This window comes from Enhydra lutris, unplaced genomic scaffold (assembly GCF_002288905.1).
Source record: "Enhydra lutris kenyoni isolate GAN:26980312 unplaced genomic scaffold, ASM228890v2 scaffoldscaffold9, whole genome shotgun sequence".
Classification (NCBI taxonomy): Eukaryota; Metazoa; Chordata; class Mammalia; order Carnivora; family Mustelidae; genus Enhydra; species Enhydra lutris.
Genome location: NW_019154093.1, coordinates 30,635,240 through 30,661,931, shown reverse-complemented (window position 1 = coordinate 30,661,931; position 26,692 = coordinate 30,635,240). Strand labels below are relative to the sequence as shown.

Genomic DNA, 26,692 nt, shown 5'->3' with positions numbered 1-26,692 from the left:
GATGAAAATACTGGTCAATTTACTGCAGCAAGGACTATAAAGCACAATTATCGGGAGACTTTCAGGGGCGTGACCTAAGAGGATAATGTGTATGAAACATGACAGCAGGGTGCTATTTCAAAATCAATATTTAATGGGCATTCCATCAAAATCAAGCAGAATCACATTTCAAAAGTCATATATGAAGTCTTATGCATGTGAGTGTGTATACCCACGTGTGAGCATATGCACACACACATGCTTTTTCTTTTTAAGGTGCATTTTCAAGTTTTATTTGGGCTTCACGTCTTCTAGGTTGCCTCAGGTGTTCCTGCAGGTACAATTAGCCTAGAACTTCTAAGGCTGAAAGCTTCTCATGCACTGAAAGATAAGACCCTCACAAGACTGCACATGGTGGCTCCATCAGAAATTCCGAAAAGCCGTATGTAACTTCAGAAAACTTAATATCAGCCACGAAAGACATTTTCAACGTAACATTTAGGCACTCTATACTTTGGAATAGCCACAAAATATTCCGACGAGAGTTAATGCACTTTGTGATGATGTCTACTCGAAGGTAATTCTTAATTAAAATCTGTAATTATTAAATAACATTTTAAAATCAGAGTCCATTCCATTCGGATAATGACAGTGAACCATTTGCAGCATTGTGTTTTAGTTCAAAGATGCTAAACTACTTCTATTACTGAGCCTGGTACTCATCTCTCACGGTACCTTTTTTTTTTTTTTTTTTAAACAGAAGAACCTATAACATTCACTGATAAGCATCTTCCCCCTTTTCCTGCTAATACCCAAATAAGAATGCCCCTATTCAACTTTAAAGGTATTTTTTGTATTCTCTGCAGCAATTGCTTTCTTAGCAAGCAAAACTTTAGCAAATGGGGGGGCTTCCTGAAGATCAGGAAACATCAGCTAAGTAGCCCTCACTGATTCTTAGGCTGAGTTCATTTCCAGGGTCACTTTGTGGCTAAGTATGTTGTTCTATCCTTTTGTTCCTACAGTTTGTGCTGCTAGAATGACTGGTATGGAGCCAAGGGGAAGGATATTTAAATCTGTCACTCTGCTTTTGCACAAGTCCAAGGCCACCCACACCTGGTCTAACCTGAGGGAAAACTTACTGATCTCTGCAGACTGGTTCTGGGGCTTCTATCTCCTTGTCTGAAGACTGAAGAGAGGCAGTGATGCCTGCCTGCTGAGATGCCATTAACTTCAGCTGAACTTCCTGGACTTGAATATAACCTAGCATGGTTAGAATTCAGAACGTTGATGCTAATTGTTCCTGTGGAGAATAAGGTGCGTTTGCTCAGTGGTACACATTTATGTAGCCAAGAAAACAATCAGAAAGTCTTCCAGAATTTTCAGATTACAGTCTGCAAATTGACTCATCATAATCATCAATGACTAGCTTATAAAGATCTACCCAGAGAAACAAATTTGAGACTTATCTGACTCTAAGTCGTGCAGAAAAGAGCACAATAATTTCCCATAGGAGAACAGGGTGTTTCATCATGGGGAGCAGGGGTAAGTTAATTACACTCCTAATGTTTTCTGGCATACTTGAAGAGACAATTAGCATGAGTAAATCACGAGTGAGATGACAAGTTGGTTAACATTTGTGTCTGTTCGTGAGAAAACATGTGAGCTTGCTGTTAAGCCTCTGAGTGAGTGGGGATGGGCAGAGAAGGGCACAGGAATGAGAGGTGGTTAACTTCGGGTTCAGCAGAGATAATCAGAACCAGTTACTACTAGTGGCTAAACATGGACGTGAGATGCAAATCAGGTAAGACTCGTTCAGTTCTAGAAATTCACCTCACCAAGAGTCGATGGTTGGTTTGGGCAATTCACGTGAAATCTAGCCATCTCTCCCGCCCGAGCAAGGATGGTGAGGTGATAAATGAAGATGAATTCTAGTGGAGGCTGCTTTTCATCCTCAAAGCTTCATCTTTCTATGGATATTCTACAGCATCTATCTTGTGATTAGGACCCGAGGCTCAGGACAGCACAGTTAAGATTACAGTCCCTTTCTGGCGTTTTAGAATGGCCACAGCTTGCTCATGAGTAACACATTCCAGCGTCTCGCCATTAACAGCTAAAATTTGATCGCCTCGCTTCAACCGGCCGTCGTCTGCAGCTGCTCCCTACAAACAAGAGACATTCCAGTTTAATCCAGGATCAAGCAGTTCACAAATAATATTAACATTATGGTGTGCTTATGAAAAGAGCAACTTTGCAAACTACCAGTTAAAGTTATTGCTAGGTAATGTTTTTAAACCAGGAAAATTAAGAATGTGGGATGTGTTATTTGAATAATGGTTGGATAGTAACCATAATTATGCACTGTTTAGGTAACATACTAGTAGAAATGTACTAACATTCACGTTTCTTTTAATACAGGCAGGACCTTATTTCAATATTCAGAACGGAAGGGAATTTGAATGTCATATTCACGAATATGTAATATACTGACAAAGGTAGAACTGAATCTGGTGTTAGTCTTGTTCCCAATGCCATCATTCTATAGGGTTCCTATTGCATTATTAAGATAGCAGCACTGATGTGATCTGTCAAAAGTAAATGTGGCCTCAGGGCGCCTAGCTGGCTCAGGCCTGGCTCTCGGCCTGTTCTAAGGAGTGAATGTATGGCACATGGTATTTACTCAATAATGGTGGTAGCATAAAAAAATGAACTCTCATGGTGATCGAGCTCATGTTTTCAGATTTTGCAGTCTCTGAAAAGCTGTTCCCTAAATGTTCGGGATTGTTGTAGTCGTTAGGCCAATTTCTTGTTGGCTAATGGTGAAATCTGGATGGCTGCTGGGAAGACTGAGACCTGAACTTGGCTTTGACTTTGAAGTTTCCAACCAAACACCTGAAAGAAAATGGAAGGTTCTGACAGCCCGTTAATCAGACGGAGTCCCCAAAGTCCTACACATTCAAACTGTCTGTCATGTTTCTTATTTCTGGAGGGGAAAAAAGACCTCAATGGGCCAAATTAATTTCTTAGTTGAGCAACAGAATTTTTAAAAGAAGCTTAGGGACAAGGGTCCCATAAAAACCCACACCCTGTGGGCATCTGAGATCCAGATACTTGAGAAGACAAACATTTTTAAGAATAAATGATTGTTGTTGGGTGCCTGGCTGGCTCAGCCTGTGGAGCATGAAGCTCTGGATCTCCGGGTCATGAGTTTAAGCCCTGCATTGGGGTGTGGAGATTACTTAAATAAATGAACTTTTAAAAAAGTGTTTGTTGTTTAAAAGCGTGTAAAAACATATAGCTATATTTCCTACCCTCTCTAAATTCTTATGAGGAAATGTTTAGCTTAATGTCAAAATTCATTTTTAGAAAGATCTCACCATTAAAAAAAAAAACAAAACACCACCCAAAGATCTTTTGCCAGGTTTTGATTTATTGATTCTCTAAAGAAAACTGACAAATTTGGATATACTGGTTCACTCAAACAAATGAAAAAAAAAAGTCATCAAAGGACATATTATAATAAATGCTATGGAACTATCTAAAAATAATGATAGTAATTGTTTGCAGTGGAATGTTCTTTTAATTGAGACTGAACAAGTAGGCCATTGGCTAGGGCTTTAGAACTTTTTTTTTTAATTCGAGCTTTTCATTTTTAAGTGTGCCTCACTTTACAAACAAAGGTCCGTTCCTTAAAAAATAAAACATATCAAGGATGTCCAATATTTCCTCTCAGGTTATCACCTGCAGAGGTGCTTTCTAAATGAGCACTGTCAAGAAGGATCTTTGAAAAGAGATTCTGTGGGATCTTCTGTGCATTCATTGGCCCCACTACCTTGTCCCACCGTGATCTGATGGTGGTTTCTTTTCAAAAACCCACCAGCCAGGCACGGCCATTTCATCCTCAGTTGTATGTTCTGCTGACCTGACTGAAGGTGCCTGGCTCTGGTCCCACAGTCTATGGGTTGTCTAGATGGGTACTGCTGGGGTGACTGCTAAGTCTGGGCTGCAGGCCAAAGGGCCTGAGAAACTAACCAGTCCTCTGAACATAGCAGACCCACCTACAGTTATGTAGTGAGCAGGGCATTACAGACATTCTGGAAGGGCTTTAGAGAGGCCAATGCAGGGAAGGAGAATGTGTTTTTCACTATTCTTATCTACATAGCTGGCTCTTTGAAAACCAAAGTATAATAGTTCCTCAAAGAATAATTATCACAACTACTTACGGTGCTGTCTTAGGAAAAGGAGGGTCTGTAGGTAGCTTACTACCTTGGGAATTATCAGACTGGGGCAGTGCTGCTATCCAGAATGTTTCTGATCTGCCCTCCTTCTCCCCTTTTGCCCATCACCAGGTCAACAGATATGTGGTTTGGGAATCACACATCTTCCTAACAGGCACCCTAACAAATTGGAAACAGGTGGGTAAATCTGTAGCTCCCTAACATGTTCCGAAAGCAAATGCCAAGTGACTTAAGGATTATATCCGGTCATGGTTAGGTTCAATTAACCAGTGATAAGAGCTGCACTTGTTATTTAGTGTATAATGGAGCTTTCTAGAAGGAGTAGCTATATTATTTCTTCTCTTGAAGACCTTTATTTCCTTAGGAAAAAGCAGTAGGAGGCCACTGGGTCACTTAATAAACAAATGACTGTGATAAAACCCATGAAGAATAAAGTCGTGCTGTCAATACTAAGTCCTTTTCAGAAATCTTAAAAATTTAGAGTAAAATTGGATTCCAACTTTAAAAAATCACAATAAAGTTAAAAACAACTTATCTAAGGGGCGCCTGGATGGCTTAGTTGGAAGAGCGTGCGATTCTTGATCTTGGGGTTGTGAGTTCAAGCCCCACAATGGGTGTAGAGATAACTTAAATGAATAAACTTAAATACTAATACTAATAGTAATACTAATACTAATAAAAACCTATCCAAGAGCCATCTAGAGGCAGCAGTAGGAATGTACACTGTGACCTATGTGTCAAGGATGTATTGGTATATTTAGCTCCTGAAGAGCACTATTACCCAGCTGGAATCTAATTTAGTGCCCTGATCCTGCAAGTACTTTAGCAGAGGACTGGAACAGAGAGAGCAACTTCAGCTAATGCATCCTGAGGTTATTGGTGATGGATGGCCATTAATGCCGCACTGACCCAAGGCTCATACAGAGCTTTCCACCACAGCCTTCTGCTGCCATCTTTTCTTGAAGGAGAAAGCCAAACTTTTGTACTAGCCCAGAATAATACTTCCAAGGCCAGCTTCCAAACAGTGCGGCACTGCTCCTTATGTTGTGTTCTTGAAAGAAGACACTCTTTAAGATCTACTTCTGTAATAGGGTCCAAAGAAAATGACATTTCCTGGAACTCCACTCTTAGAAGAGGACTCTTCCTTCACTAGTCTGGTGTGGGAATGTCCTACACAAGTTTAAAATGAAAAGCATATAAGCACACACCCAGCTATACCTACAAGTAAGCAAAACAAAGCACTTAAAAAAAAATCTCACCTAGGTTAAAAAAAAAAAAAGTACAGTAAAAAGGAAAAAAATACCTTTGCAAATATAGTCTTGACATAAATTGGCAGGTCTCCATGGGGACTTCCATAACCCCCTACAATACTAAACCCCAATCCTTCAGAGCCTTTCTCCAAAGTAATAATCTTAGGTGGAGGTGTTCTGAAAACACAATGCACGCTGTTTAATTCGAGAATAGATACTGAGAGGGAATTTCATTTTAATGGAAGAACACAGATTTGAGAGAGACTTTCACACTGAGAAACTATGAAGGCCAGTTTATGAAATCAGAACTCTCAAGAAAGCAATCTAGAAATGTACTTTTTACATTTCCCGTGTCACGCGGGACCGATGAGCAGTACGTCTTTAATGACTTGAGGTTTTAGGGGTTTCTCTTTCATAAAACGCACTGTTTTTTAATGAAAAAGTCACGATCCAGAGGTTGTCACAACACCCTTCCATATGCTTCGTTTTTTAACTTCGACACTCACTGTTTAAAAGCTGAATGAGACTGTCTTTATTTATTTTTTTTTTTTAAGATTTTGTTTATTTATTTGACAGACAGAGATCACAAGTAGGCAGAGAGAGGAGGAAGCCAGGCTCCCCGCGGAGCAGAAAGCCCGACTCGGGGCTTGATCCCAGGACCCTGGGATCATGACCTGAGCTGAAGGCAGAGGCTTTAACCCACTGTGCCCAAGACTGTCTTTATATCCTTAAAGAAGGTGTGGGGACAGAGAGGTGGGGGACCGCTTAGCTCAGTGGCAGACTGCCACTCCGTAGGTGGGCTTCTATGTAGGATAGGGGACCCCAGCCCGAGAGCTCAGTACGCTGCTGCTCCTTTTCTGCCCCAGTAGCCTCACACTCCTCGCCCTCCACTTCCTGTTAGGGGACCCAGGGTGGGAGCTCAGTCTTCAAAGCCCCCCTCCAAGGTGATGTGATGCTTTCCCTTGGGAGAGTCAGCTGATCCTCCTTTGTGCCCCCTCTGCAGTGGGGCCAGGTATCCATGGCGCCCTCACTGTACTGGGGCGGGACTGCTGAGTCGTCTTTCTGCTCTACCGGACTACGAACTCCTTAAGTCACTGTCATCTGAGTGTTCCCAGCTGTCTGGAGTGTGCTTGTCACAAAGTCAGGATCATGACTGTGTCCGTGAGAAGTGAAATCCGGGAGAAAAGAGAGAAACCAAGGAGAAGCAAAATGGATAAAGACAGTCTGTTTCCAACCGGTAATTTAGATTTTCAAAGTTTTGTCCAGTGTGGAAGTCTTCTCTCTTAGAAATAACATGGCTAAAAATTAAATGATCTATGCAGGCTCAAGTAGTTTCAGCTTAGCGAATGCCAATTTCTTATTCCCAGATGCCCTTGTCCAAAGGGTAAAAACCAAAAGGAACCCCAGGATGCCGGTGCCTGCCATCTTACTTGCGGAGTTTTCATATTACATGCTGGTTGCCTCACTTGGTTTGTGGCAACGTGCACATCTGAGAGGCAGAGCCATGTCATACAAACTCAGACAGTCATGGATTTAGAGCAATTTGCAAAACTGGGACATAAGCCCACCTTTGCATATGCTGTTCTGTCCAACTAGAATATTCTTCCCTCTTCTCAGTTTTGCCAGGCTTCTGTTTGGGTGGTTTTTCAGTTGCCACACCGATACTGGTTGTTTGTTGATGTACTTACTGGTTGTTTACAGCAGGCCATCCACAGCAACTGCTGAACGTTTATGTCCTATAAATCGTTAACTCTTCTGAATGCCCCTCTTGCTTATTCCAATTCTTTTAAAACTAAGCAGAAGCACCTGTGTCTCCAAGGACACACCCTAATAGAGTTGTGCCCCCACCTCCATGGTTTCACAGGACCTCGTGTTTACTTAACTTTCTCAGGGAACCTAGCTCCCCTATACTTATCAACTCTTACAAACGTGGATTTAGGGGCCTGTTTTCACGATTCTCCCTAATTCCTTGAGGACTGGGGCAATGCGTTCACCTGTGGTTTTTAAGTTTGAATCCTCAGAACCCAGTACTTGCACAGTGTCTGGCCTTTGAAAGGTGCTCAATACAGACATGTTGAAATAATGATGAATTATCCCTTACGGCCACATGGTAATGAGGTCATGAATAAGGCTCCCCATTTCAGGGCTTCATGGCCTTGTAAGTACTCAGTGTAAGTACACCGGGCAGACATGAATTGGATTCATGGTTCCTCCTCCAAACACAGCCCCTGTTTCTAAGGATACTGAAATAGGAATCTAGACGTCCAAAGTCATTGTTTTACAGCTGGGCACTGGGAGCCACCAAATCATTAGAGACTGTCATAATTGTACTGCTTCACAATTAGAGACCTGTTTTCAGGAGATGGGGGGACGTAACTCTACTCCTCAGTTGGCAACATCAGATGGGAGCTTGCCTCCCTTTATCTCACATTTTCAATTTATTTTAATTTACTTTCATATAGAAGACCGATAAAAAAAAAATCTCTGAATGTTAACAGTGGTTGGATTCTAAATAATTTATAGATTCTTTTACGGCAGTGGTTCCCAACTTGCCAGGAGCTGTGGTTCCTAGCAAAGGAACCAAGATCACAAGGGCAGCTCTGCATTTCCATAGGGACATCAAAGGATGCTAAAGGTACATAACTACACTTCTATAATAGGGTCCTGATCCTCCCCCCAGCCCCAGAATAGGGCCACTGTAACTTGAAAATATCTTAATTTTATGTATTTGTCATATTTAAAATTTTTTATTAACATATAATGTATTATTAGCCCCAGGGGTGTATCTATCATGTTTTAACAGCATGCATTTATTCCTTTCATAATGAGAAAAAAGTAAAATGAACTTAAGTTTAATATTCTTTCCTCAAGAAAAACAAACTCAAAGGTATGATTTAAGCTGAAAGTACCAGGAGAAAATTCGAAATGTATGTGATCATCAGAGCTTTCCAGTGAAACATTCAGATCCGTCAACAAGCCTTTACCGAGCACGTACTGGCAACCAGGCACTGGCGGTTCTGAGAGGCGTAAGTTTAGGCAGCATTTCTGAAAGTACAGACCCTCTGTCCACCTGTAGCAAAGCTGTCCTGGGGAACCCGCTGTAGACCCCCTCATCAGAATCTCTGAGAACGGAGCCGGAGAAATTAGCCATTTTAAAAATGCTCCTTAGACATTTAATATACACATTCTAGGGTGAGAACCACTGCTTTCGTTAACGGCAATGACTGTTTTCAATGAAGAATGCCAGCAAGTATAGCACTAGGATTACTCTCAGAACAAGATTTTAGCTTAGAAAACACAGTCCCTGCATAATAAAGCAGGGTACCTCTGGGGGTCAATCTGTGATTTGTTAAGGAAGAAGGCACTGTGTCAAAGTGACCGGATCAGTGTGTGCACAGGCCCTCTCTTAGAAGTTCTACCTGGAACCAAGTCTGGTGAGAAATCAGGAAACCCTGGTGCGTTCCTGGAGGAGAATCTCCAGGAGTTAGAAAAGGTAATGCATACCTCCCCCTCTTCTTTAGAGAGCACATTCTAGTTTCTGGAAAAGGTCTCACTGAGCCTTGCCCATACATAGAATAGGCACTCTGCACCTAGAATACTCACTCTGTGTCTTCTGGGTGGTGTTCAGCAGTGGGAGAACCATGGTGGTAGCTTGGAGACATGTGTTCAAGCTGAGTTGCTATGGCGCTTATATTGGTATCTGCTACAACCTGGGGGAAAACCAGAACAGGAAAATCCACTGTAAGTCAGGGGAGAATTAGAGAAATCATACTATACTCAATGGTTGGATCTCATACTCATCTGATTCAACCTATCTGCAGCATTTGGAAACAAATGATTATTCTCTCAAACTTTTTTTTTTTAAAGATTTTATTTATCTGACGTAGAGTGAGCAAGCACATAAGCGCATAAGCAGATGCCCTGCTGAGCTGGGAGCCCGATGCAGGGCTCAATCCCAGCACCGGGGGATCATGATCTGAGCCAAAGGCAGACGTTCAACTGACTGAGCCACCCAGGCGCCCCTCAAGCTGTTTTCTTCATTTGGTTTCCTTTGGTTTCCACGACACCAAGCTTTACTAGTTTCCTCTCTACCTGCTTCCTTTTCTTCTTATCTCCTCAACCTCTAGGGGAGTGCCACAGGGCTCCATCCTTGAGTTTCTTATCTCTCTCATCTAACCCTCCCCTTAGTTAGCTCATCTTATCTCATCTCCCCCTACTGGATTGTCTAAATACCATCTATGTAATGATAATTCCGGAGCCCCGCATCTCGAGCACCACCTCTTAACTCCCTGCTCTCTCTAGCCAATCACCAGTTAGTGGGATGTCCAACAGGTGTGTCAGAGCTTACCTGTGCAGCACTGAGCCCACCCCTGTGACCTCTGTCTGTTCTTGTGGACTTCCTCATCTCAAGTAACTACAACTTCATTCTTTATTTCAGCCAAATGACCTGGTGTCCTTGACTACTCCTCTCACAATCCGTATTCAGTCCTCATAAAAATTCTATTGGTCTCCTCCCCACCCCACCTTCCTTCCTTTTCAAGGATTTTATTTATTTGTCAGAGAGAGCGCACACAAAAGCAGGGAGAGGGGCAGAGAATGAAGGAGAAGCAGACTCCCCAGTAAGAAGGAAGCCAGACATGGGGTTCAATCCCAGGACCCTGGGATGGAAGCCAGACATGGGGTTCAATCCCAGGACCCTGGGATCATGACTTGAGCCAAAGGCAGACATTTGACCAACTGAGCCACGTGGGTGTCCCTCTATTGGTCTGTCTACAAAATCCTCTCTTGCCTGGAGTTCTACAAAAGACCCCTTGCTGTTCTTGCTTCAGCCCCTCTCCGGCTCGCTACAGAGCAGCTAGAATGGTCCTGTTCAAACACAGCAGGTTATTACACTCCTCTGCTTAAAACTGTCCAAAGGGAACCCAGCTCCCCAGGGTCACAAACTTAAGTCACATACACGTTCAAATAATATTTGGCGAATGAAAGAAGGAATGACTGATTCTCTATTACCTGTTTTTTTTAAGATGCTTCCAAACAATAGTATATGACACATAAACTTGCACTTTCTATTTTTCATCTGCAAATAACATTCCCAAAAGCATGCAAAAGAAATACAGTATGCCTCTCACAGCTCATAGTAGGACATAGAATGAGGTTCTTGAGTTCCGTTTCTGCCATTAAAATGGTGCTGTGCCTGAATTTCAGCTTCTCAGCTGTTGAATGGGAATCATAAAAGCCTGCCTTGTGTGCTTAGCCTGGAGATGTCTTCCATCTCTATGAGTTCAGAGCTTCTCTCTCCAGAGCTCCTGGGCTACTCCTGCTTCTGATCTGTGGTTCTTCTAGATTATAATAATCTGTGCACAAGTAGGTATGGAGTGGGGGACTTGACACCAATGCAAAGGAACTGGATTTGACTGCAGTTTCAGAATGAGCCAATAGAGGGCGCGGCTGCCCAAACTGCCGGGTTTAGCTGCATCTGTCATTAGAGTTTTTACTACGAGGAAAGCAACAGGCCCACCCTGGTGAATCAGAACACATTTTGGTGAAGTATCCTATTCTGGGGGAAAACACAGCTGTGTGCAAGTTATGAAATCTTCTGGAAATACCATCATATATAGAATGGCTGAATGAACTGGGCTAATATTTAGGATGAGACAAGGAGGAAAAGATGGATTCGTCTTGACCACAAGAGCCCCTCCACTTTCCACCAGCCCTTTTGGTACTCTTCCCACAGCAAGTGTATCAGAGAAGTTGTCTCTGCCTATGACATCTGTAATCTCAACCTACACCATCTTCATGAACCACTCCACCCTGGCAGCCCTCCCCATCACCAGAACTAAACTTCTATGACCCATTTTCTGGCCTTTCTCCTGCTGCTGGGGCCCACTTCCCCACCTCTTGGTTATTCTACTCACCCCTATGGCTCAGTCCTGTGTCCAATTCCCACATGCACACTTAGGGTCTAGGTGACAATGTATATACTCCCATAGCTTTAAATGCCACAAGGTGCTGAAAATTCCCAGCCTAGTCTGCTGTATCCAATTGCCAAGTTACCATCTGCATTAGCTAATTCAAACTCTTGATCCAACAACCATTTTGCAATTCACTTTCCTTCTAGTTTTCCCTCTTAGTAGATGGTAGCTCTGACCACCTGACTAAAATGTGCTAGGTGTAAGACTGGAAATACTTCATTGCTGACGGGTGACCACTGTTGAACTAGAAAGGATGCCGGGAGGCTAACCACACAGAATGCTTACTCTCTACCCACCAGCTACATCCCTCTCTCACCTGCCATATGTAATCCACCACCAAGTCCTCTGGAGTCTACCTCTAACGTACTTCTCAAATCTGCTTCCTTTTTGCCCCTATGGTGACCATTCTAATTAATTCATCATTATCAGCTGCCTTGAACCAGCGTCGCATTCATTCTCTTCTAATCTCTCTTCTATACAACAGCCAGTTATCTTTTTCAATATAAAATGGATAAGGACACTGCCCTGCTTAAAACCTTTCAGCGATCTTTGTACTTGGAATAAAATTCAGACTCCCTAATTATACACACAAAGATCCTCCCTTAGCCTGCTCCTCTAATCCTGTCAATCTCTTTCCATTCCAACCACACTCCAGCTCTCTCTACGCACAATCTTAAACACCACCCCCCCCAAAACCCACCAGTGTATCAGCTTACAAGTCACTTTCCTTATATTAGCCTTCTTTACTACTGGTGCTTAAATTAATTTCTCCTGTTTTCCTCTCCATGGCACTCGCAAAAAATTTCTAACAAATTATGATGATACGTATTTCCGTGACTGCTAACGGGTCTCCCCTACCTCCCCACCACAGGATCCATGAGGACAAGGACTGCTTCTCAGTGTTAACGTGCCTGGCACCTAACAGTTGCTTAATGAGTATTTGTGGAGTGAATGAATCCAAAACCTTCCTAAGGAATAGGGATTATGGGACTCAATTTTCTGAATTTCCACGGAACAGAGTGAGACATAGAGGCTACAAGGAGATTGGTTTTGGGTCCTTTTAGGAGAGAAAAAACTCTAGTCAGGCCCTTCCAGAACAGAATGGCACAGCTCGTTGGGGCATGAGCATCCCATCCCATTTGAAGCTAGCACTCAGAGGCTCAAAATCTATTAATTTGGGATACAGTAAAGGATGTTCCTGTACTTGGTGGGAATTTGGACTTATGTTCTCAGCTGACCATGAAAACAGACCATCCATTATGGGGCTGAGGAAGAAAGTCAGTAAAATATTGTTTTCTTTAAGGTACCTCAGGATTTGATGGCAACTTCCTCCTTTCTTTGGTTTGTTCAGTCTCTAACAGCGCCATGACTACTGAGATCAGCTGAGCACTTACTTTACACTAAGTGCTCTCCTGAGTCCCTATAGAGGTAGGTGCCACTATTATTCCTGCATTTTAAGATTTTATTTTTTTTTATTTTTGACAGAGAGAGACCACAAGTAGACAGAGAGGCAGGCAGAGAGAGAGAGGGAAGCAGGCTCCCTGCCGAGCAGAGAGCCCGATGCGGGACTCGATCCCAGGACCCCGAGATCATGACCTGAGCCGAAGGCAGCGGCCCAACCCACTATTCCTGCATTTTAGACAGATGAAGCTGGAGCAGAGAGCTTAAGGAACTTTCCAAGGTCAGTTAAGGAGGGAGGGCTGGTTTCATTTCCAAATCATTTCACTCCAGAATCTTGTGCTCTACATCATATGTAGTGTGAGGGTATAGACCTGGTCTTGGACCCTCACACCAGGCAAACTGACTCACTCTGCATATAATTAAGTACAGTCTAGATATGGTGTCAGGGAGGGAGAGAGCCAGAGAGAGAGTTGAACAGGCAGTTACAAACAGAGCAGATCATCATGGGGTGTGGTTGATGACAGGCCGGGAAACTCCCTGGCTCTTACAAGGTACTATAAGAAAAGGGCTCAGGGTGTGGAAGATAGGCCATGGATGTTCCTAGAGGATTTTTTTTTTTTTAAACTCTTGGAAAAAGAATACACTTTCAAGAGTCCATGAAATCGGCCATATAAATTGTGAAACCAAAGTCACAGTTCTACTTGGGCAAAAATCAATTTTTATAAAAATCTAGCTAGAAAATATAAAAACACTTCTAACAGTACCGTCTTATAGAAAAACTCATATCCCTCTAAAATCTAAAGGCCTCTTGCTTACCCTCAACCCTGAAATAAAAAGGGCTTCCCACCCATGGATGATATTAAATCCCAGGGGCTTACCTAGGATCCTTGGAGCTGTTCAAGCTCCTTTTTTGTAGGAGTGGAAGCCAAGAAGCTAGATGGGAAATGTGAAGGATTTTCACTGATGGCTTAGTCTTTTGTAGGAAGCCAAGGAGAACATAAACCCATCACCCCCAGAATGACTCTATAGCCCCAAGGTATTGCATTAACCATCTTGCTCTCGGAGTTGATTGGTCTTCCCAGGGACTGATTCAGTGGAAGATAATAATCTGATCTCAGAAGGGTATATATGTTCAGCTGGGTACAAGTCCAAAGAGATGTGGCCTATGAGTCTTAGTTCAGCCCTCCTTCTGAAGTATTCTTCCCCCATCAACACCAGGGACTGAACAACATGGAGGTAAGGCTGGGTAAAGGTCTATTTATGGGTTTTGAAGATGGGGGAAGGCAAACAGACTAATAGGTTTCCTCATTTTTTTTTTTTAAAGATTTTATTTATTTGACAGAGATCACAAGTAGGCAGAGAGGCAGGCAGAGAGAAGACGGGGAAGCAGGCTCCCCACTGAGCAGAGAGCCTGATGAGGGGCTCGATCCCAGGACCCTGAGATCATGACCTGAGCTGAAGGCAGAGGCTTACCCCACTGAGCCACCCAGGTGCCCCTCATTTTTTTTTTTTTTAAAGTAAATCTAGAACTCCCAGGTACAAACTTCTGTGGTAGTTTCTGAGGATAGAGACAGGAGTAGAGGAAAGCAGATGTGTTCCATCCTTCATCAGAAAGGCTGGCAGTTGATGTAGTATGGGGGGCAGACAGGAACACATGCTATTCAAAATGGAGAGAGGAGAGGGGAAGGACAGGGTTTCTGGGTAAAGAAAAGAAGGCTTTGAGGTCCTCAGACAATGGGTATTAAGGTCTGTGCAACTTGAATATGTGGTTCGGGAGCTATGGTGTCCGGAGTTCTTGGTCCCAGCTAGGGCCAGCTCCATTTCCACCATACTCAGGTCAGCAACCTTTCTTCTCATCCCTGGGGACTGGAGATACGGCGGATGTCTTCCCTGCTTCCCACTCACCCTTCAGAACCATTCGCCTGATTCAAAACCTATGGGTCCTTTAAGTTTATGTCGTCCTTTATTGCTGTGCATAGTGCTGCTATGTATACCTTGAATGGTTCTTTAAGACTGATCACTAGATGTGGCACTGCCTGGTGATAGGGATGCACAAAGGAAACGTAACAGACCGTCTGAAGCTGCCACGTGGCTGCAGCAGTTTGAACTCTCATTGGGCTTTAATGAAAGTACTTTTTGTTTCCTCACCTTCTCCCCAACCTTGTTAGGATCAAATATTTAGTAAGTGCCTACGTGAAGAGAGCGACGCCACTGGTCTAAAGGAAGATGAGGAGGAAATCCCTGTACCTGAGGAGAGGGAGACATGTGACATGAAAGAGGAAGATGCCACTCTACATGAGGGGAGAGAGATTGGTGAAATGAAAAAAGAGGACCTCACTCCACTTGAGGAGGGGGAGACTCATGAAATGAAAGACAAGAAAGAGAAAGTCACTGTATCCAACAGGAAGACTTGTGAAATGAAGGATGGGGAAGAAGCCCTATCCTCTGAATCTAATGAAAAAGCAGAAGCCTATGAATCAGTGGAAGAGGAAGAACCAATAAGGATGTTTCCCCCTCCAACCGCCATTACACCTCACTCCATGTTTCCCCCTCCAACCACCCTTACACCTCACAGCGTGTTTCCCCCTCCAACTGCCCTTGCCCCTCACAGCGTGTTTCCCCCTCCAAATGGACAAACTGTATTTTCCCCTCCAGGAGGGTGTTTTTTCTGATATGCTTTCTCATGCCTCAGCTTCTTGTGGCATTTACTAATTCAGGTTAAAAGCAAAACTAAATTCAATCAGAACTCTATGTTCTATATTAAAATGATGTATACTTGATACTTTGAGTCATAAAGCACATGTTTTTATTGCATGGACCCTAAGATGAGTATCTTTCCTTAAAAATAGGTTTTGGGGAGGGTGGTGGCTCAGTCGGTGGCTCAGTCGGTTAAGTGCCTGCCTTTGGCTCAGGTCATGATCCCAGGATCCTGGGATGGAGCCCAGCTTAGCAGGGAGTCTGCGTCTCCCTGTACCTCGGCCTAACTCCCCTTGTGCTTGTGCTTCTCTCTCTCTCTCTGAAATAAATAAAATCTTTAAAAAAAAATAGGTTTGGGGGATTGTTTTGGAGAGTTGAGAAGTCAAATATTTTCTAGATAAGTAGGATTATCACAATGCACAAAAGCTTGAGCTCCTTGCTTCCAACTTTCCTGAGCTGCTGATCTCGTAGAAGAGTAAGATTAGCCAGAGTAAGATTAGCCCTTATATTTGTTAGGACTCAAATCCTGCAGTACAAAATACAAACTCAGCACTCACGCCCATCCTGGATCCTAGATCCATAGTGTGGATATGCTAAAAACTGACAGGAAGGCTGTCAAGTTAAGGTGCTCTGAAAAAGCTGGCATCCTAAGATGGGGCATGGAACAGAGGAACAATCAAGAAAAGTTTGCCTTGTCCCAGGACTGACATTTGGTGTAATTTAATGAAGTAGAAAGCACACCTGCTTCAAGTTTTTTTTTTTTTTAGTTTATTTATTTGACAGAGATCACAAGCAGGCAGAGAGGCAGGCAGAGAGAGAGGAGGAAGCAGGCTCCCTGCCGAGCAGAGAGCCCGATGCGGGGCTCGATCCCAGGACCCTGAGATCATGACCTGAGCCGAAGGCAGCGGCTTAACCCACTGAGCCACCCAGGCGCCCCCTTCAAGTTTTTATTTAGAATCTGAAGACACTGATTCCAGGGACATCAGAGTATATGAACTTCATTGTATCTTTTAAAAATATAATGGTTAGAAGTATCAACTTTTTTTAAAAGTGAGGTCTTTTTTTTTTTTTTTAAAGATTTTATTTATTTATTGGACAGGTAGGCAGAAAGGCAGGCAGGGGGTGGGGGGGGAAGCAGGCCCCCTGCTGAGCAGAGCGCCCAATGCAGGGTCGGTCCCAGGACCCTGACTGAGATCATGACCTGAGCTGAAGGCGGAGGCTTAAAACCCACTGAGCCATCCAGGCGCCCATGAAGGGCCAACTTTTTAAAGTTTGGAGTAAAATAAGGGGCGAAGTGACTGCTCGTGACATCACCATCTAGTGGCATACATCTCACATGCCACCTGGAAAACCACTCCTTCCAGGGTTTTAGAAATGTTTGCATCTACTGACCTCAAGCCCGCATTATTATAATGAAAGTAACACAATGCACTTATTTAATGCTCACCACTGGCAATCCACTGTTTTATGAAACATGACACCTCATTTAATCCTCACAGCCACCTCGGAAGAAAAGAGCCATGATCCGTATTTGTAGAGAACAGAAGAGTTAAGTGAGAGGACTCAAAACACACAACTTTCTGACATTAAAGACTCCTTGTTCTACAGAACCTCCACTGGTCTTCATTTCAACTTTCAAACCTTCAGCTCTTTGTCTTTTTCCTGGAGCTCACCACTCCCTTCCTGGCATCCCTTGGCTTTCTATCCAACATGACCTCCATAGGTCAGCTGGTTACATATTAGAAACACCTGGGAAGCTTTAGACTCTCCCTCTCTCGAAGTCCATGCTATATCCCAGATCAGTGAAATCCCTGGGGTAGACCCAGGGACCAGTAGACGAGTGGCTTTATCGCACAGTCAAGGTGAAGAACAGCTCACAAGCCACTCCTTTACTGAGACTCACATGTGCCTTTACATGCTTCCCTGCGCCCTCCATCAACACACCTTCTCCGTTCCCAAGCCCATCCATCTTTCTCCTCCAGCAGAATTTTTCTGGACCGAACTGGTAACCATGCTGATTAGTTCTCTGTAAGTTCGTATCTTTTAACTCTATCAGGATAGCTCAGCAACCCACTCAACGTGACCAACACTTTTTAGGCCAGGCCCTGTGCTAGGGGCACAGACACTACTTTGGATCAGTTTGTGGTGTCAGGGGAAAATGACCCCCCAGGCACTCCCTATTCCCCAACCTTCTGGTTGGAGAGTTTCCAAACAAAGGATTTCACAGGAGGGATTTTCACAGAGGGGAGAGGTGGGGTGACATGGATATTCCAGGCATAGAGAATAACATGCTTTACTCTCTCTAGATAATGAGCCACTCCAGTGGGTCTCAGGTTGGCCTCGGAACTAGCAGCAGCATCACTGCAATGATCCTCACTGAATGCTTTTTTCCTTTTAAAGATTTTAATCTCTGCACCCACCGTGGGGCTTGCCCAAGATCAAGAGTCTCATGTTCTACCAACTGAGCCAGCCAGGCATCGCTTCACTGTAAAATTTTTAATACTCTTTTTCAGAGGTGTCTTCTATCTCCTTTGCTCCCAACTACCCCTTTGCTCTCTATTGACTTGCCACCAACTCTGAAAGAAAATCAATTTCTTTAAAGATTGCCAGTGATTTATCTACAAGTTGTAGTGACTTTTCCAGCTTTATTTACTTCTGCTTCACTGGTAAGTGTGCTATTTTAAAAATTCTTTTCTCCTTAAGTGTCTAGAACCTGTATTCTTGACTCCTGGTTCTTTTCTATTTATTTTTCCAGGATATTTCTTTTTGTGTGCACATGATAAAAAATTAAATAGTACAGCACATGATAAAAAAATTCAACACTTTCACTCTCTAGAGGCACACTAAACACTTCTCTTTTCAATTCTAGAGGTATAAGCTAAGTAGTATGCATATAATCCTATTTTAAAATTTATCACCTTGTTGATGTCTATCAACTCCCTATTTCAACAGATGAAATATTCCAGTGGATGAAAATTTAGCTTGCCAACCTCTTCCATTTCACATTAAAGTTCTACTTGTTTCTTGTGCTTCTTTAGATATAATTAAACCTCTGTAGTTCTAACAATTTCCAACAATCTCTTTTATTTCAACTTTAAAGATTTACTTCTCATATTTTCCTCTCCAATAATATATCCCAAATAACCATGATGCTGGTATTTCATGCATTATGATGTTTGGTTGTGTTGGTTTTATTATTATGACTTATAATGTTTATATAAATGTTATTTATACTGAGTCAACTACTGTAGTATGATTACATTTCCTTTTCTTGGTACAAGTTTATTTTCTTCAAGGTAACAATGATCTCATTTTAATTGTTATAGACTTATCACCAATGAGCCCCAAATTTTCCCAGTAATCTCAAACTTCTAATTAACTGGATAATTGACTAACTAATAAATGAGATAATTAATCTGTTCCTCTTCTTTCCTTTTGATGGAGAGGCATTTCTCTTAGAGTGTCTTCTCCCCCTGCTCCAATTTGGGCAAGTTATTCTCTATGCTCGGTATGTAGCTGTCCTGGGACTTCCACGTTTCTTAGCATTGAATCCATTGGCTTCCCTCTTTCTTACCTGCTCTTTTACTGGAATACCCTCCTAAAGTAATTTTCTCAGAAATATGCTGCTGAAAAAGAGGTGCCATTTGAATCTCCTGTTCTTTCGTAAGTAGCTTATACTTTTCTCTTTGGAAGTTTTAGAATGTATATAGGTATTTATCCTGCTAACTGGCTCATGGGCCTTTAGATAAGGTTTATTTTATTTCTTATTTTTCTGTTTCTCTTTTTGCAACTCCCATCTGTTAGATATTGGATCCCTTGAATTAATTCCATGTCTTTTTTCTCTTCCATTTTTCAACTGACAGTTCAAAAAGAAGTCACTGTTCTCTCTATATTATCTTAATAAATATGACACATCTCTCTCTCTCTCCAAACTAGTAGTTGGACCCTCTTATATCATTTTTTTAAAAGATTTTATTTATTTATTTGACAGAGATCACAAGTAGGCAGAGAGGCAGGCAGAGAGAGAGGGGGAAGCAGGCTCCCCGCTGAGCAGAGAGCCCGAAGCAGGACTCAATCCCAGGACCCTGAGATTATGACCTGAGCCGAAGGCAGAGGCTTTAACCCACTGAGCCACCCAGGTGCCCAGTTTTTTTTTTGTGTGTGTGTGTGTGTGTGGTCTGAAGTATGTCCCCAAAGGGCCTCCCAAAATACTTTGTAGACAGATGCTTAATGAATCTCCCTGATTTCAGACTCTCTTCTCCTGCCTTCCCTACTTGGTGTTGACTCCAAGCCTTTGTCCTATCTTTGTCACCACTGTTTTCATTCATTTATTCAATCAGTATCTATGATATATAACGTGCCAGGTAGTGGGGATGCTGACATTGAAATGTCTCAGTTGGCTTTATTTATTGTTCCCAGCAGTGAAGTCTCCCTGAGTATTGGCAGTACATTTCCTCTGCCTACTGGACATTTCCAACTACAATGTTCTCTCCCAACATCCTCTTACCATACCCTTAGTTTAGTTAGTGCTACCTCAATCCACCCATTCTGCTACACTCTTGAATGTTTGCAAAATTTCTTAATGGGCCCCAAACAAGCCTCACAAGTTCCTTTAGTGATAAAAATCTCTGATGTGCTCTTTTTATCTTCTGTGTTCTCAAAGATGTACCAAAAAAAAAAAAAAATCTAGCAGAGAGTCTGGGTTACCTGATTTTGCCCAAAAAAGGTTTCATGGTCATTCTACAGATAAAAAAGCTTAACCAGACAAAACTATCAGACTAGAAAAGCAAATATAATTAGGAACATTTAAAATGACACCATGCAGCCACATCCATCTCCACTGACCAATTTATCATTGAGAATAAGAAACCAGGGGCGCCTGGGTGGCTCAGTGGGTTAAAGCCTCTGCCTTCGGCTCGGGTCATGATCTCAGGGTCCTGGGATCGAGCCCCGCATCGGGCTCTCTGCTCAGCTGGGAGCCTGCTTCCTCCTCTCTCTCTGCCTTCTTCTCATCTCTGTCTGTCAAATAAATAGATAAAATCTTAAAAAAAAAAAAAAAAAGAAACCATCCGACTTTAAGGGCAGTAATATCTACCTCTTATTAACACCCAGAGACAGTAATTTATACTGTGGGGAGAAGCTTCTGGAAGTGTTGGTCGTCTCGTCCACTCTTTCCCCTGCACCATCCTGCCGTATGCTGATTCAGACCTTAATCTTCCCTGTGCAACCAGCAGTTGCTGACTGCTTTGCATGATACACCGTCGTAAGTCTTTTCCACATCAACAGACACAATTACCTAACCTTCTCTACTGCTCAGCCAATGGGCTGGCTCACCTGACAATAAAAATAATTACCCAGTGGCAAGTCAGCTGTAATAACTGTACTGCTGGTACTATATACACATTGTTTTTTTTAAGATTTTATTTACTTATTTGACACAGAGAGATCACAAGAAGGCAGAGAGGCAGGCAGAGAGAGAGAGAAGGGGGGAAGCAGGCTCCCTGCTGAGCAGAGAGCCCAATGTGGGACTCGATCCCAGGACCCTGAGATCATGACCTGAGCTGAAGGCAGAGGCTTACCCCACTGAGCCACTCAGGTGCCCTGCACATTGTTTTAATTGAGGCAAATACACTATGTAACTGAAAGGCGTTTGATGCAGGACATAAGAGTTTTCTGTCTAAAGCCTTTGGCGGCATGTATGCTCCACACCCATAACTGTGTAGATTATAATCCCAATGGATTCCATTAAGCTTTTAATAACACAGGTTAGAAAATAACACTACCCACTAATGTGATTAAGGCAAGAGAGCATTTTTAAACCAAATGTCATTTCCTTAAAATACAGAAATAGGAAAAATAAGGAACTCTTTCTAAGGTATGTGAACAGTAGCAATGTGACTGAGTGAAGTGTTAATTCCGCATGGGAGAGCTTGAGTGCATTGTCATTTAAGGCGCTTTTGCAGTTAATGCTAGTTTTGCATTGTGGCTTCTCATTTCTTTGTGAAGAAGGTGGTGCCGTACAAATTATATTGGTGTATGAAAATACTGGTAATATCTGATTTTGCTAAGGGAGACTTTTTTTGTCTTGACATTAAGTTATTGGTTCAAGTAACTTCCTTTTAAAATTCCGTGTAACTAATGGTCCGCAGTCAGAGACTGAGGAGTTGCACTTTTAGGCCTCTAGGGGTCAGCATAACTCGAAGGAAGAGCAAGCCCGCAAACAAGAAAAAGCAAGGCTATGGCACAGGGTCTGACCAAGAACTGACATGGGGTGGAGGGAGGAATGTGAGGCTGCAGCATAAGGTCCACTGAAAGTGAGGACTAGGAGCAGAGGGGAAGCCGACTCTACAGCCAGTCCACACAGTGTTCTGTTTTGTGCTCCGCAGAAACCCAGGGACCCAAATCACTGAATAGTATGTGGCCTATCGCATAAACTCCCTTGAAACTACTGACGATATTTTTACAATCCCCTTCATACATGCTGTACTTTACCTTTTTTTTAAAAAAAAGTATTTATTTATTTTGGAAGAGGGAGGGGTAGCGGGAGTGGGAGAGAGAATCCCAAGTAGACTCCCTGCTAAGTGCGGAGTCCAACATATGGGGTTCTACCCATGACCCTGAGATTGTCACCTGAGCTGAAATCAGGAGTGGAAGCTTACCCGACTGAGCCACCCAAGTGCCCCACTGTTTACTTTCATAATGTCTGTTTTGGCCTTTCGGATTTAGACCATTGAGATGTGAGAGTTAAGCACCACAAGCTGGTTTTCCCTAATGCAATGGCTTTTCAGTTTGAAGTTATTATTATATTCAAAATTTTATTTTTAAGTAATCTCCACACCCAACCCAAGGTGGGGCTCGAACTTGCAACCCTGAGATCAAGAGCTTCATGTTCTATTGACTGAGCCAGCCAGACGCCCCCTGGAAATTATTTGAAGGCTAGAAGGATCTGAGGGGCTGGCAAGCCCTCTCTAAGGTACTAAACGGTGGGCTTTATTCTTTTCATAGGTAAACCATTCAATACTACGTGCAGAAGTGCGGCGATCATAATCATACATTTTGGAAGAAACTCATTAGCAAAACTCACTGCAGTATCATACCTCTCACTGCCCCATATCAATCTCACAGACATGTGGAGGGCTGAACTATAAGGAGGGATGATGAACAGTACACCTCCTTTCTATTTTCTGTTATATTTCTCCGTGCACCTGGACAATAAACTTGGGGACCACAGCTGATAAATAATTGTCTGCCTCATTTGATGACAACCACACAGTGAGAATTTAACAGCGTTGGCCATCATTTATGCTACGGGGAAAAAGAGCATTGTATTTTTCCCTTCCTATAAAGGGGGTGGAAGAAACTGTGTTTGAGCAGTTCAGTAACAGTTCTTGGGCATAAGAAAAGAAATCATTTCCTATTCCTCACAAACTTTGATTTACAAAAGAATGCTGGAAGCTAAAAGCCTTGTTGATTCATCATGTGAAGCAAAGAGTAATTTTTCTCCCCTTGTTATGCTTTCATATAATCATGCTCACTGCCTGTATGGGTGGCATTAAAGAATTTCTGAATAAAAATAATAATTTCTTGCTTTCAACCTTCATAATTCACATCAGCAAGCACCCCGCTGGGCGGTGATGCCTACTGCCAGTGACGCTCAATCTTTTTTGCACGCCACTTATCTGCCTCGCGCAGCTGCGCATCCCATTGATGGCAGTACCTGTAGGATAATACGCCCGTAGGCGTTCTTTAGCAGATTAACCACGTCCGCGTGAGACAGCCCATCCAAAGGTTGCCCATTAATGCTGACAATCCGATCTCCAACCTGGAAGTACAAAAGTGGTAGAAAATCACTATCATTAAGAAAAATTAAATTTGAGGAGAATGCTTAAAATTCTTTGTAAGTCATATTTCCCATTTGTGGCTATTGTGAAGAGCCTGTGTTTCTCCTGGGTATGCATGTTCCAGAAGTATGAGGAATTTTTATGGCTTTCCCCAAACACAGACCAATCAGAGAAACAAGAAGGGGGTCAGATGTGATTAGGGGAAGGCACAGCAGGCCACTTTTGTATTTTGGCAATGGCGGTGATGCATACATCCATTCACCAGTAATAGCGGGGCACACAAATTAACTGTTCAATAAAGCTCTAATGAGGAAGCCAAATATTTTCTCCTTTATTTTTCTACCCAAGTTAAGAATAAGGGGCACTGGGGAAAAAAAAAATCATTAAGAACGTTAATTCTTCTGGCTGAAGGACAATTCTCAGGTCAAATCTCTCTCAGGTGAAGATTAATTTTGGGTGGAAAGAAGTGCAAAAAATGGTTTGGGAGGCTTTGCAAATGAGCTGCAATTTCTTCCTTCATCGGGAAGCTTTGATACAAACAATAATATTTTTATATGCCCAGGGACCTAATGAATTTTAGGTGTCAACTTTCTCCAATGCATTTTGTCCTCAGTGTGGGTCTCTGTTGGAATTCCAACTTTAAAATAAAGCGCCCATGGCTGCAACTTTGTCTCCCACCACATGCTGTGAGCACTTCACCATTTTCCTTCTGTTTACCTTAAGCTTCTGAGTACGTGCAGCCACACCACTGGCCTGAATCATGGCAATAAATATGGGGATATCTCCTAAGGGACTTCCTTTTCCTCCAGCAATACTGATTCCAAGGGCATCGCTGAGCTCCTAAAAAAGGAAAACATGGCGCTCATATATTTAATAAAAAAACCACAACCTGACTGCTCCCAGAGAGCCGTTGAACAAAATCCTTCCATGATGCAGGAGGCCAAGGAAACACCAGAGCAGCGCCTTTGGAGTCAGAAAGAAACCTGTGTTTTCAGCTCAAGCGCTGAATTAGCTGGGTGGGGGGAGGGTCTTAAGGTGGTTCTTTAACCTCATAGAGTTTGCATCTTTATGTTGGTGTGAGGATTAAATGAGATGATAGAGTGCAATCTTAGCCTACAGAAGAGGCTCAATAAAAGGCAACAGTAGGAGTAAAAACAACAACAAAAAAATACAAAACAACCCTATGTTACTGCTCAGTTTAGTGGCCAATTTCGATGCAGACTTGGCAAGTATGTTCTCATATGGTGTTTATGATTAAACTGCCACACATATCATGCTCTTCTGGGTGTGAACAAACACACTTGGCTCTCAGGAGCTCCACGGCTGCCTTACAACAAAGGCTCTGAGAGGACGCCCGCTGGAGTGGTAAGGGAGTCCGCAGAGAGAAGGGACACGCGGCAGAACGCGTTCGCGAAGGTTAGGAAGTGAGGCAGCTTGGTTCACTCGGACCCTGGCGAAGTGATCCTGGCTCTCACCCAGGTTTTCCTCACATTCGTACCACAGGGTTAGTGTTTTAAAAACTACAGAAAGGGGCGCCTGGGTGGCTCAGTGGATTAAGCCGCTGCCTTCGGCTCAGGTCATGGTCTCAGGGTCATGGTCTCAGGGTCCTGGGATCGAGCCTCGCATCGGGCTCTCTGCTCAGCAGGGAGTCTGCTTCTTCCTCTCTCTCTGCCTGCCTCTCTGCCTGCTTGTGATCTCTCTGTCAAATAAATAAATAAAATCTTAAAAAAAAAAAAAAAAACCCACAGAAAGAATGATGGAGGCATTCCGGCTCCAGCCTGGTGGCATTCACTCAATTATATAGCATCTCTCTCTTGCTGATTAAAATGGACAACTCGGTCAAGGGCAGAAAACAACTACCTGAGGCTTCGGAAAAGTAAAGAGACACACACTGTGGGCGGGAGCTGAAACCTGGAGAGAAAGCAGGAGGATGGATCTCCCCCTTGTCTTCCAGGCTGCTCTGTCCTGAGGGTGAGACCCCCGTCAAGGAGCTAGAAAGGTGGTGACAGTGTAAGGCTCTGCTGTGGACGCCTCCCTCGCCCCATCTCACAGGTCAGAGGAACCAGGCGAGGGAGCCCCAGGTGGCTGGAGAAGGAAGGAAGAAAGCTGGAGTAGACAGCCTGAGAAGAAGAGGAGCCACAGAAGTCTCTGGCTTCATTTTAAGCCACTCATGTGAGGGACAGACCCACACAGACCTGAGCTGGGAGGTGAACCATGGCTCCCGGAAAGATGAGACCGAACTCGCAGTCTGAACCTGAATGGGCTGCCTGCCTGCTAAACCAGAAACATCAACACTCTTCGGAATCTACACAGCATAATGTTCCTGGGGTCCAGGATAAAATCCTAAACTACTCAGTAGGCAAAAAAAATGTGACCAGTTTTTCTCAGTTCTTTAAAATATGCAGGATGGGGTGCTTGGGTGGCTCAGATGGTTTAGCGTCTGCCTTTGGCTCCGGTCATGATCAGGGTCCTGGGATCAAGCCCGCGTCAGGCTCCTTGCTCTGCGGGGAGCCTGCTTCTCCCTCTGCCTCTGCTCATGCCCTCTCTCTCTCTCTCAAATAAGTAAATAAATAAATAATGAAATTGCAGGATGGTTGAAAGTAAAAATTATAGCATTGTTTGGTGGGGTTCTCAGTTTATGTAAATGTAAACATATGAAGACTATGGCATAAATATTAGTGGTGTGGGTGGGGTAAAGGGGCTTATATAGTAGCAAGACTCCTGGCGTTTTAATTGATTATTTAAAAATATACACAGCTTAGTGTGCTTCAAAGATTTTACCTCATAAAGTTTGAAGATGGGAAAAGAACAAATGACAACAAAAACCATATATGAAAAAGCTTTAAAAACTCATGCCACAGGGGCACCTGGGTGGCTCAGTGGGTTAAAGCCTCTGCCTTCAGCTCAGGTCATGATCCCAGGGTCCTGGGATCGAGCCCTGCATCGGGCTCTCTGCTCCACAGGGAGCCTGCTTCCTCCTCTCTCTCTCTCTGCCTGCCTCTCTGCCTACTTGTGATCTCTGTCTGTCCAATAAATAAATAAAATCTTTAAAACAAACAAACAAACAAACAAAAAAACCTCATGCCACAGGGCTACTGGGTGGCTCAGCTGGTTAAGCAACTGCCTTTGGCTCAGGTCATATTTTTTGAAGGTATCAATAGTAAAGCAATGCATGCAAAATGGCAAGATGTGTTTCATCACAAAAGTTTCTGCTTGGAACATGTTTGGAAGAATATGGTTACTGGGAACAGGCCTTTTTATAAAAACCTGTTTAAAAAAAAGTGGCTGAAATGACTAAAGAAACAAAATTATATCTA

The 26,692-nt window shown here is 43.1% G+C and overlaps 1 protein-coding gene across 1 annotated transcript in view; it reads right to left on the bottom strand.

The window, feature by feature from the left end:
• Nucleotides 1–1,090: 1,090 nt before the first annotated feature.
• Nucleotides 1,091–26,692, bottom strand: part of LOC111142889 (PATJ, crumbs cell polarity complex component) — a 372,385-nt gene continuing 346,783 nt past the window's right edge. Inside the window, exons 39-43 of the mRNA XM_022496281.1 lie at nt 24,093–24,215; nt 23,252–23,356; nt 9,068–9,174; nt 5,518–5,641; nt 1,091–2,138 (exon numbers count right to left, since the gene is read on the bottom strand). Coding sequence (XP_022351989.1) covers nt 1,992–2,138; nt 5,518–5,641; nt 9,068–9,174; nt 23,252–23,356; nt 24,093–24,215 — 606 coding nt within the window. The 3' untranslated portion in view covers nt 1,091–1,991. The remainder of the gene's footprint in view (nt 2,139–5,517; nt 5,642–9,067; nt 9,175–23,251; nt 23,357–24,092; nt 24,216–26,692) is intronic.